This window comes from Macaca mulatta, chromosome 6, assembly GCF_049350105.2.
Source record: "Macaca mulatta isolate MMU2019108-1 chromosome 6, T2T-MMU8v2.0, whole genome shotgun sequence".
NCBI classification, from domain to species: domain Eukaryota; kingdom Metazoa; phylum Chordata; class Mammalia; order Primates; family Cercopithecidae; genus Macaca; species Macaca mulatta.
The window spans coordinates 103,228,513-103,241,262 of NC_133411.1; the positions used below are offsets into that span (position 1 = coordinate 103,228,513).

Sequence of the window (12,750 nt, forward strand, 5' to 3'; positions counted from 1 at the left end):
GTTCCCACTCTAGGACTTGCCCCTCTGTAAATGGGGAAATCAAGGAAAGATCTTGAGCAGTGGGGGAGGCATGGTCAAGCAGTAGTTGAAAGGATTAATCTGGTGGCATTGTACAAGTAAACTGCAAGAAGCTGAGCTTGCGAAGCTGGGAAGATATGGGCGAAGGCCATTGTGAGGAAGGATGAGGACCTGGACTACTTTAATAAGCAGTGGGAGTTTTTCTTAATTGGATAGAACGAGATTGAAAATGATTCAAAAGGGCCAGTTGTGGTGGCTCATGACTGTAATCCCAACCCTTTGGGAGGCTGAGGCAGAAGGATCACTTGAGCCTAGGAATTTGAGACCAGCCTGAGCAACCTAGGAAGACCTCATCTATAAAAATAATAATAATAATAAATTAGCTGGGTGTAGTGGTGGATGCCTGTAGCCCTAGCTACTTGGGAGGCTGAGGTGGGAGGATCATTTGAGCTGAGGAATTCGAGGCTGCAGTGAGCTGGGATGGCACTACTGCACTCCAGCCTGGGTGACAGTGAGACCCTATCTCAAAAAAAAAAAAAAAAAAAAGGAAAAGGAAAAATCCACAGGCTTTGGTAACAAATTGGAGAGGGACAGAATCAAAATAACTAACTATATGGTTCAATCTCAGATAATGGAAGAAGGCTGGAAGCATATAAAGCTCAAGCAAAGGGTGTTAATCTGGGGAAAGAAAACACTGTTTGAGTTGTTAGGGTTCTGGTTCAGGTTAGGGTTAGACATCCACGTAATGTCAGTCCATCGGCCTGTTGGAATTACAGCAGCAGAACCCTTGGAGGAGGGATCACAATGGGAGCAATGTGGGATGAATGGGGATAAATGCTAAATCTGGGTACTGGAAAGGATAAAGAGAGGGCAGAGCAAAGTCCAGAGGTTTCATCTTTGTGGAAGGTCTATATTCAGAGCAAAGAGGAAGTAGAAGCCCAACTCAAACAGGCAGATAAAGAGAGATCAAAGAGATGAGGGTGAGATACAGTCCCCTCGTACCCAAGGAGACAGGGAGGTTACAGACTGGAAAAATTGAGAATAATCACCTCTGATAAAGACCACAGAAGTTGCCTGGGAGGTGTTTGGTACGCTTGGAGTTAGTTACATTTGTCGGGTGCATGGGCAGAAGTCAGATTTCATAGCACTGAGGACGCAGCACAAGGAGAAGTTCAAGATCAATTCCTAAGGCAACTTGGCACTAAAAAACATGAAGTATGTTCTGAAGGCTTTACCCTGGGGATACGGGAACGGAGGCGATAACAGCAGAAGTGGCAGCCACTGGCAATCCTTTCTTTCCATGGTTTGGCTTATACTCCAAAGCCACTTATTAGTGCATTCTGCAAAAAGTTTCTTATCCTTTTTGGAATAAAGCTTGGATCCTAAGCTCCATTCACACCTGCGTGATAATGAACCAGCTAGCACTGTACTCAGGAAGCGTGCAAAGTTCTGAATCTTATAACAGAAAGTGAAAGCAAAAATAAATTCTCCTTCAGTCAAATCTGCAGCAGCATGACTTAAGGTAATGTATCAACATTTCTCTTGGGTTTGTCTTAAAATTAGAATTTTTCAATGAGAATAATGAACTGAAGGTATAGAACTGCTGTGTTGAGAAGGTTTTGTAATCTAAGGCAACATTCTGGAGGACCGGGGTGAATTGGGCATGGCTGTATTAGAAAGTGTATGCAGTCGAGGGTGGGACTTGATCTAAGACTCTGCTGCACTGACTCACTCTCTTTCAGAGATCTTTTTGTCTTTTCTAAACATTTGTGATAATTCTTGCCTCTTCAATCCCAGGATGTTTTGTTCACTGCATTGCTATTTAAGGTACAGTGCAGTATAATAGAAAGCTAGAGGTCAAAGAGCTGTGTTTTAGTCCTGATTCTGCTTCAAACTTCCTGTGTGGATTTTGAGAAGTCACCATCCTGTTTCTTTACCTGTTTATTTAATTTATGTATTTATTTATTTATTTTGAGACAGAGCCTCGCTCTGTCGCCGAGGCTAGAGTGCAGCAGCACGATTCAGCTTACTGCAACCTCCACCTCCCAGGTTCAAGCGATTCTCGTGCCTCAGCCTCCTGAGTAGCTGAGACTACAGACATGTGCCACCATGTCCGGCTAATTGCTGTATTTTTAGTAGAGACAGGATTTCACCATGTTGGTGAGGTTGGTCTCGAATACCTGACCTCAGGTGATCTGCCCACCTCGGCCTCCCAAAATGCTGGGATTACAGACCTGAGTCACTGTGTCTGGTCCTGTTTCTTTATCTGAATACTAAGGACTTGTACTAGCTGGTCTTTAAAACCCTTACTAGTTCTAAAGTTAAAGACTGTGTGAGTAAAGCTTTTCTCTCTACTTTTATCAATCAAGTACATCTCTGGGAGTGTCTGCTACAAGTGGGGGCAGAGCTACTCCTTCATTTTGGTCACTGAATGCAAGTTATAATCCCAATAATAATTTCCTATCCAACACTCATTACTTGCTTCCTATATGCTCCATGCTCTGCTGTGCCAACTTCTTCACATGAATTATTTCATTTAATCATAGCAGCATGAGGAAGACATGATTATTACACTGTTTTATGGGTGAGATCAATGAAGCTCAAAAAGTCAGAAACTTTGCCCATGATGACACAGGTGAGGTTGGTGGACTTAGTATTGGAATCCGGTCTGATTCCAAAGCCTCAGACCCACCTAATAAGTCATTCCATTTTTTTTAAACCCTCCAAAACTCAAGTTAATAGACCAATTATGAGTGTACTTATCAGAGGTTCTTGGAACATTGAGATTTGTAGCAGTAATTTAATGCTTGTTTTTCAAAAGGAGGGAGAAGTATCTTTATTTAATATTATTTTATTTGTGTTCCTTTAATAATACCTGTTATCTGCATTAGTATTGCAAATTGAAAAATTGAAGTAATTATCTGGATAATTAATACTGCAAAACTTGTTAAGGATTATAAAAAGAAGCAGCAGCAGAGAAAACCTTCATGGTTTCAGTTGGAGCAGTAAGGAGGTAAGTAGAGGCAGGTGGCAGGGTGAGAGTAAGAATTGATTCTCCTAAATTAACTATGCTGGTCATCCTAATTTTATATGTGTTATAGCTTTACCCTTCGAAGAGTAAGAAACTTAGTTCTATTTACAAAGGTAGTAAATTCAGTTTGATTTAATTGTGCTTTCAAAAGTAGTGTAAAGGAAAAGAACTAAACCTTTAAAAAATTATGTGAGAATATTATAAACTCAAAATTTATTTCAATGGCTTTTGACATATTGAAAATAAACTGAGGATAAACACCTACCTTGACCAGCAACCTTTACACCAGTAGCCATAAAATGAGGCCATTCAGATAATGTTATCGAAAGAGTTGAAGTTCAATGCCATTAGTAGAAGTAATAATAATATCTGGTATCCAAAGAATATAGATTATATACAGAATATTCTTTGTGACTTATGAAGACAAAATAGAGATATCTTGCACAGTTTACTTTCAGGCATACTCTTAAAATTACACATGTGCCTGTGGCTCCAGCTACTTGGGAGGCTGAGGCATCAGGATTGCTTGACCCCAGGAATTTGAGGCCAGCCTCGCCAACATAGTGAGACATTGTCTTTTAAAAAAAATAAAATATGACTGGGCGCAGTGGCTCACACCTATAATCCCAGCACTTTGGGAAGCCGAGGCAAGTGGATCACCTGAGATCAGGAGTTCGAGACCAGCCAGGCCAATATGGTGAAACCCTGTCTCTACTAAAAATACAAAAATTAGCTGGGCGTGGCAGCACATAACTGTAATCCCAGTTACTCAAGAGGCTGAGGCAGAAGAACCACTTGAACCCAGGAGTCAGAGGTTGCAGTGAACTGAGATAGCGCCACTGTACTCCAGCCTGGACAACAGAGAGAGACTCCATTGCAAAAACATAAATTAAAAAAAATAAATAAAATAAGTTGGTCACAGTGGCTCACGCCTATAATCCCAACACTTTGGGAGGCTAAGTGGGGAGGATTGCTTGAGTTCAGGAGTTCGAGACCAGCCTGGGTAACACAGGGAGACACCTCTCTCTACAAAAAAAGTAACCAGGTGTGGCAGTGTGTGTCTGTAGTCCCAGCTACTCTGGAGGCTGAGGTGGGAGGATCACTTGAGCCCAGGAAGTTGAGGCCATGGTGAGCTGTGATCATGATTGCACACTCTACTCCCACCTGGGCAACAGAGCAAGACCCTGTCTAAAACATAAATAAATAAACAAAAATTTAAAATATAAACAAATGTTAAAAACATTCAACATGCAATGAATTTACACACCTGCCTTCTGCTCATTGCACAAGAATTCAGAAGAAATTCATTACATTCAATTTTAAGGTAGGATTTTTTGGGGGAATCCTAAAGGGTTTTTATTTGTAATAACCAGTTAACAGCTTAATTTCTGCTTTATTTTATGGATACTTGGCATAATTCAGACAGAAAGCAGATTTTCCCTTACTCACACATACTTTTTTACATGTTTAAGATTTTATTTGTAAATTGAAATCTTTTTCTTCATGTTATAAGTGTGTTTTTTTTTCTTCTAGATTAAATTCATGTATTGAAAATATTGTCCAGACCCCGTGTGACAGAACAGGAGCCAGTGCAGTGCTATGAAGAACTACGAGATTAGCCTGGAACTTGTCTTCTAGAGAATAGATTTCATGTTCCATTCTTCTGCAATTCACACAGAAAACCAATGTTTAATATTCACACAGGATTTTACTGCTTAGCAGCCATCTTGCTCCAAATATGCGTTTGTTCTCAATTCTCAGTGCCATCTAGTCATTACTTCACTGAGGATCCTGGGGCTTTCCCAGTAGCCTCCAATGGGGAACCATTTCCTTGGCAGGAGCTAAGACTCCCCAACGTGGTCATTCCCCTCCATTATGACCTCTTTGTCCACCCCAATCTCACCTCTCTGGACTTTGTTGCATCTGAGAAGATCGAGGTCTTGGTCAGCAATGCTACCCAGTTTATCATCTTGCACAGCAAAGATCTTGAAATCACAAATGCCACTCTTCAGTCAGAGGAAGATTCAAGATACATGAAATCAGGAAAAGAGCTAAAAGTTTTGAGTTATCCTGCTCATCAACAAATTGCACTGCTGGTTCCAGAGAAACTTACGCCTCACCTGAAATACTATGTGGCTATTGACTTCCAAGCCAAGTTAGCTGATGGCTTTGAAGGGTTTTATAAAAGCACATACAGAACTCTTGGTGGTGAAACAAGGTAAGAACTTGCTCAGGTAATTTACATTCTCTTGTGATAATTTCCTCATGAGTTAAATCTCTTTGCCAGGAGCAGACTTCAGCAGCCATTTATGAGAAATCCAGTAAACTATGGGGAACCCAGAAGAAGGAAAAGCTCTACCATTCCTTAAGGAAACCACAGTAGAGATGGAAGACAGGACACAGAGGCATAAACAGCTGGAGGGTGAATAACTAGGAGGAGAGTACAGTATATGACTAATATGATGGATATGCTTATGTGCTAGGGAAAGAGATGGTCAGTGCAGAGAGGGCTGCAATAGGGAATGTTTCTCAAAGGAAGCGAGTCTTCATCTGGGACCAGAAGGAAATGTAAGTGAGATTGGGGTTGGGAGAGAGGAAGTGACAGAGTATACATTGCCTAGGTAACACCATGACTCATATAGAATAGGCAGAAATAAGGAACAAGTTTGTTTGGAAAATGGAGAAATATAGTCTATTTGATCAAGTCACATTCATTGAGCACAAACTATGTGCCAGGCACTGCACTAGGCACTGAATGTATCATGGTGGGATCTGATGGAACAGACAACCAGGGCAAGAAAATAAATAAAACTGGCAAGGTAAGGAGCCAGTGTTATGAATGAAATAAAACAGGGTGCAAAAGAGGTAGAAAATGTGACTGAGGATTGAGACTAACTCAGTTGACTGGGCAGGGAAGTGTTTGTTGAGGAAGTGAATTTAAATTGAGAGCTTTTTTTTTTTTTTAAGAGACAGTTACGAGAACATCTCAGGGCAAGTGCAAAGGCTCTAAAGTGGGATTGATTGAGAGAAGAAGGCCAGTGTGAGCTGAGGAGAGTGAACAAGAGGGAGAAAGGGATCAGATCTTGTGGAGCCTTGGGGCATCTTGTAAGGAGTTTTGACTTTAACTCAGATGGAACGGGAAGTCATTGGAAGATTCTGCTGTGATTTATGCTTTAAAAAGATCAAGTCTATGTTGAGGGTATGTTATAGAGAAGCAGAGTAATCATTTGGGAGGTCGCTGCAGTAGTTCAGGTAAGAAGTGATGCTAATTTGGGACAGGCTAGTGACAGTGCTTATGGAGTGAAGCAATTGAACTTGGCAGTTATTTTGGAGGGTAAAATAACAGAGATTGCTGACATGTGAGGTGACATGTCATGTGAGGTGAGGGAAAGAGAAGAATCAAGGATGCTTCATAGAGTGGACGGTTTGGTTTCCCAGGGCCAGGATCCATCTGGGAGGTAAAAGGAGTCTGGCTCAGTGCACTCTGACGTTATATGAATTGTGTTCAATTGCCATTTGGAGAAAACTAAATTCCATGGCTTAACCACACAGAGGTATATTTTTCTCATGCAACAAGAAGTGCAGAAGTGGAGCAGCTCAGAGCTGCTGTAGTGCTGTTCAGCGTCTCCAGGACCCAGGCTCCTTCTGTCTTTCTGCTCAGCCATCCTATGGCTTTCTTCCCAATACTTGCAAGATGATTGCTGCACCTCTAGGCATCAAGTCCACATTCTAGGCAGGAAGAAGGGGGACATGGGGGAGAGATAAGGGCAAAAAGAAACATTCTAGTTGAATCTAACACTCTTTACAAAGATTTCGCACCCAACGACTTCTGCTAGGCCAGAATGAGTTGCAGCCTCATGAAGTCACAAGGGAGCCTGAAGAAGTAACTCCTTTATCTGGACTTGCTGCCTTCCTGAATAAAATCAGGATTCCACTGGAACCAAGGAAGGGGAATGGGCACCAGGAAAGCAACTAACTGTGTCTACTACATACCTGCTCTTCCCTTCCCCACCTTGGGTGCTCACTGCACAGACTCCAGCCATCCACGTAGGACAGCTCTTCCCCAGGCTCATCTCTTTCCACATTCCCTTGGTGACACTTCCCCTCATTGCAGCCACAATCCTCAGGGACTTGTTCTCAGGCTCAGCATAGTATTGGATCGGAAAAGTATCAACCTCTTCTCACTAAGGTACCACGTAAACAATGATGGCTTTTTTCATTTTTTTCAAATGCCGAAGGCCCCATCCAAAGGACATACATCTTAGGGATACTATTCTGGGGGCTGTGGGAGATGAGATGGGGAGATATTTGGAGTAAAGCTGGAGAGATTTCCAGCATGCCTCCCATGATTAAACGCAGGCTATTCCTGATGCTTCTTATGGTTGATTAGTCAGTTCCCCTCATACTCAGTCACCTAGTAGGGCTGACATGTATGATAATGTACTGCACAATGTCAATTGAATCTTGTGAATCTCTCTTTCTCTCTCTTTCTTCCTCACTTCTTCATCTAAAATACACAAATAATTCAGTTGATGGTGGTTCTTTTGAGATGCAGAAAGTCACACGTTGCCTGTAGAGCTCAAATTAATCATGTAAGCAACAAAGATTCAATTTTTTTGTTTTTTCAATGTAGACTCATTACAACCAAAATTTCATGTGAGTGAAAATTATTTCAGCCACTTAGAATTCCTTTACATTCGCAGAAACTGCTACCAAATACAAATAAAACCTTGAGGCCACAAGTGAATCATTTACATCCCTAGTCTCAGTTTCCCAGCCTGTGGCATAGAAATAAAGTAAGCTGAAGTAAAATATGCCGACAGCTTCTCTTTTTGCCCTCCTGATCTCTCTCTCCCTCTTATTTGAGCTATTCTATTCTCCCTTCCTTTTCCAGTTAAAATCTGCTCTTCAGATTCACTTCTTAATTGAAGCTTAACCTCCAAGGAGTAAATCTGCAACCGTACAGTTTCAGGCATATCCAGGTGTTGGGGAAGAGAAGTTTGTCAGAGTATATATCTATTATACCTATCATCGTCTGAAGAGTGCCAAGCAGAGAGAACTAGAAGTACCTGGGGGCACAGGTGCAACAGAGGGATCGTTAGCCAACAATGGTACAAGAATATGAAAGCCCAGCTCCTTGCCTCCAGTGGGGGACATGTGAAGGTGTAGTTTGCATCCCAGAGCAAACTGGGAATCAGGTTGATGCTGGAACTTTGCCTGTCCTGCACCCTTGCCTGGCTTCTCCCTTTTCCCTGTCCTGCTTCCTTCACTCCCTTACCTGTTTCTCCTGGCAGGATGTTCTCAGTAAGTCAGGATCTGCTTCCTGGAAATACAACTTAGGACATCACTCATGTACACAATTACTCAAATGTCTGCTGAGGCCCTTTCAGGTTTAGAGACGGTACTGAACGTTTAATTTCTTAGTCAATTTTGAAGCCATGTAGACAACATGTGTACTATCTCAGTCATTTACTGGCCACGGATCCTGCTAAGGTCGTTCAAGTTGTCTGAGCCTCAATATCCTTGTTTGACCTGAGTATGAACGAAATAGTGTAATTAGGGTTCCCAGAACAGGGCATTGCTCATGACTGGTGGCTGCTAAATAAGATTTTACCTTCATTTTCCTCAAAGAGACAGTTGAGATTCACAAAGATTGCAGTTTGAGAAATCAAGTCTATTACCCCCAGGTTTGATAAGCTGTTTGCTAAATGTACAGATTCATTTCTCTTCTTGATTTCACTTATGCATTTTGGCTGGGGGTGGGTCTTTTCACAGAATACTTGCAGTAACAGATTTTGAGCCAACCCAGGCACGCATGGCTTTCCCTTGCTTTGATGAACCGTTGTTCAAAGCCAACTTTTCAATCAAGATACGAAGAGAGAGCAGGCATACTGCACTATCCAACATGCCAAAGGTATTTCCACTTACAGAAACTTTTAGAAATTGTTCTCAAGTTGAGACTCAGTCTTCGTTTGTTTTTTAAAATTACTTTCAGGATTTCAGCCATTAATTTGTTTTTATCTATTTATCCATCTATCTGTCTGTCTGTCTATCAATCAATCATCATAATTTCAATCTAGACTTTAACATCATTCGGTTTGGGGCATTGTTACAGAGCTTTTTTTTTTTCCCCCAAGCAAAATGATTTATATTTTGTGTTCATATGGAAACAGTATCTTAAATCAATGTTTCTTGGCCAGGGATGAAATTCCGAATCTCCTAGAGCAGCACTTCTCAAATTTTAGGGTGCAGATTAATGGTGTGAGGATCTTGCTAAAACTCAGATTCTGATTCAGGAGGTCTTGCGGTAAAGCTCAAAGCTCTGCTTTTCTAACAAGCCCCCAGGTGATGCCACTGCTAATGGTCCAGAGACCCCTTTTGCAGTGGCAAGGACCTCAGGGACCCTGCAGGACCCCAATCCAGGAAATTCTGATCTAGAAGTCTGTGATGGAACTTAGAAATCCCCTCTTTTAAGTTTCACAAGTAATTCTTCAATTTATATATGAAAATTATTAATTGTGATTATACAACTTTTTTTTTTTTTTTTTTTTTTTGAGACAGAGTCTCACTCTATTGCCCAGGTGGGAGTGCAATGGTATGATCTCGGCTCACTGCAACCTCCGCCTCCCGGGTTCAAGTGATTCTCCTGCCTCAGCCACCCAAGTAGCTGGGATTACAGGCTCCCACCACTACACCCGACTAATTTTTTTTGTATTTTCAGTAGAGACGGGGTTTCACCATGTTAGTCAGGCTGGTCTTGAACTGCTGACCTCAGGTGATCCGCCTGCCTCAGCCTCCCAAAGTGCTGGGATTACAGGCGTGAGCCTCAGCGCCGGGCCTATACAACTTTTTTAATTGGAAGAGAACTTTGGGACTCTTATTTGGCTCATATTAGTACTCAAAATGCAGAGACTCTGGAAGACACCGTAGACCCTTTTCCTTGTTTGATACTTCCTCACTAATGATGTGCTTGCCATTTGTGCTGTTGAACAAAATGTAAAATATTTCTGTAACACTGCTTGGAAAGTAGAACAAAAATAGAAGCTTTCCTGACAGCACTTCGGAAAGGTGGAGCACAGGAGGCAGCAGGTCATCCACAGCCAGCAAGTGGCCGCACGCCCGTTTTCCTCTCTGCCTCTACAGATGCAGGAGAGAAATGAGCCCATAATCTAGGTGCTGCATCTCCCCGGATTTCTACTTACTGCTGGAAAAGACATTTGCTTTGAAATACTGGCAGAGCAGACCAAAGGAAAAAGTGGCAAACCTCCATGGGACCCATAGCTCAGTTTTTCTGTGATCGTACTAGATAGCAGTTTAATTAGCCCTTCATTTTCAGGTAGCAACAATTTGCTACTTTGATACAACTTAGGACATCACTCATGTACACAATTACATCTTTCCAACAGCATGTTCATTTCAAGACAGTGTACCATTGAAGTAGCTTTCCTGGAAGTTTTTTATTGATATAATTTTTTATCTGAATAATCATGGTGGGTAAAGTAAAAACACAGCCCTTTTCATAAAAATAGAATGCAAACATAAATTGCTGTTATCATTATTATGCTAGAATTTAAAATTTATATCTCAGAAATCTCCAGTAATTTCTCATGTTCAAGGAAAAGAAGGAAACACTTTGAAAATATTTTCTAAGGTCCTTGAATCTCTACTTTGCCCAGTTGACTGCAGCAGCTCGCTGGATCATGCCCTTTTCAGCGAATACTGATTTAACATTCTGCTTCTTATAAACATTGACCAACTCAGGCTCGCATGGTTAGTCAAAAAAGGAGAACTGAAGTAATGTCACAATCATACTCTCTAGATAACTGTTGTAGCACCTAAGCTGGGTTATATAGACTGGTGGGAAGAAACAATACACACTCAGTTCTCAATTTCCTTAGTTAAGAATGCAGGATTTAAGAGAAGCGAGGAGGCACCCAAGTGCTAGTAGAGGCAGCATATCTTTTGGACACTTATTTGTCTCTTTCATCCTTTAAGGAAATACATACTCACTGGTGACAATTACTATGCCAGTAAAGTTCTGCTGGTATTGAGAAAATAGCTAAATCCTTGTCTAGCAACCAGTGTTTTGTACTTGGAGCTTACATCACCATCCCGGAAGAACTTACACTAATACTCCATACACGTCCATTTAGGGCAATGTTAATCTACATGGGTCACTCCAGGTTTCTGAACAAAACTCAGCTTCCATGGACTATGTCGTCTTCATCTGGGGGGAATAAACCATAGCAAACACCCATTTGCCTCCTAACCGTCTCTGCCATCAGCCTTCTAGTAGCGCAGACTGATTTCCCCATAGTCTCACAGCCTCACCCCTCCACCAGTAACCCCTCCACACACTTGACTAAATGGTTTTGCTGCTGAGTTTGGTCAGAAGACCACCAATACCCTAGCTCTCAGTCCCCACCATAAGACAGCATCTCCTCTGCTGGGAGTGGATATCCAGAGAACGTTGGTTGAATCAGATTCCTAAAAACAGAGACTGTTGTTGGGGAAAATTAATTTGCTGGATAGAGTTTTAAAAAAGTACAGCCCTGTATATAATTCTACTGGATAGAGTTTTAAAAAAGTACAGCCCTGTATATACTTCTACCTTTCTTAGAGTATTTGGTCAGTACCTTCTTCTTTATTGGAACTTAGAAATAGATTTCAAATAGAATTCAGTAAAATTTAATTCTGTAGAATTTAATAGCAAAAACATTTGCCATCGAAGTAGACTAGATAATTTATGATAATGCTTCAAGCTATTTTCTCTCACCAAAGCAAACTGTAATCTTCTCCAACATGTCAAATATGCTTAATAAGCTGCAGTCGGCATCATCACAAGCCTGACTCCCAGAAAGGGCTCAGGGATAGAGGTGGGGAAGAGCCTGTCTAAGAGTTGTGACTAGCTTGAAGAAAATGTTTTCAGAGTTTTGAATCTGTACCCATTCAGTATTTGGGGGTATTGTACTATGGTGAAGACCATCTCTGAGACAAGCTGCCCAGACCAAATGAAGATGGAATTTAGTCATTACCCAGTGATCTTGATGGATGCAGCTGACGAGACTGCAGGCTGAAAAGCTTCTGCTTCCTCAGGAGATGGGCAGAAGCTTAAATTACTAATGACCTCCTTGGCCTGATTGCTTTCATTGCTGAATCAATGAAGCAAAGATAAAATAAGACCATGACTCAAGCTGTCATGCCGCAAGTGAGAGAATGAGCATCATCTTTGAAATCACACACTGGTCACCATCCACATCTTGGTCCTACCGTGGAACTAGCCATGTGATCTCCAACAATTCTGTGAACGTTTCTGAGTTTCTGTTTCCTCACCTGAGAAATAACACCAACCTCACACCCACATAAGAGGTTTAAAAGACAATGTGAGGCCTCTAGTTCAGTTTCACTTCCTGTTTCCTTTTTCCACAGAGGTGTATTTCTTGTACAACAAAGGGAAAGGCGCCATTATCTGGCATTTTACTTAAAAGCCCAGAAGTTGAATTGATGCAGGGTTGGAGATTATTGCATTTTAAGAAAACAGAAATATCTAATATTTTAGTGCTTTCAATCAACAAAATGAGATTTGGCATTTTTGTGCTTTGGGGATCTCAAAAGCAGGGCTTTGTGTCTTCAACAGAGTGCCAGGGTAAAAGCAATAGAGGTAAGAGAGGCCACAGAATACTAGGAGAGGCCATTGCTCT

At 41.5% G+C, this 12,750-nt stretch overlaps 1 protein-coding gene across 2 annotated transcripts in view; it reads left to right on the plus strand.

Moving 5' to 3' along the window:
- Positions 1 to 798: 798 nt before the first annotated feature.
- The window catches only part of ERAP2 (endoplasmic reticulum aminopeptidase 2), a 59,950-nt gene continuing 47,998 nt past the window's right edge, over positions 799 to 12,750 (plus strand). For both annotated transcript variants that reach the window (XM_015140480.3, XM_001095247.5), the window contains exons 1-3: positions 799 to 1,540; positions 4,583 to 5,267; positions 8,825 to 8,963. In XM_015140480.3, coding sequence (XP_014995966.3) covers positions 4,735 to 5,267; positions 8,825 to 8,963 — 672 coding nt within the window. In that variant the 5' untranslated portion in view covers positions 799 to 1,540; positions 4,583 to 4,734. The remainder of the gene's footprint in view (positions 1,541 to 4,582; positions 5,268 to 8,824; positions 8,964 to 12,750) is intronic.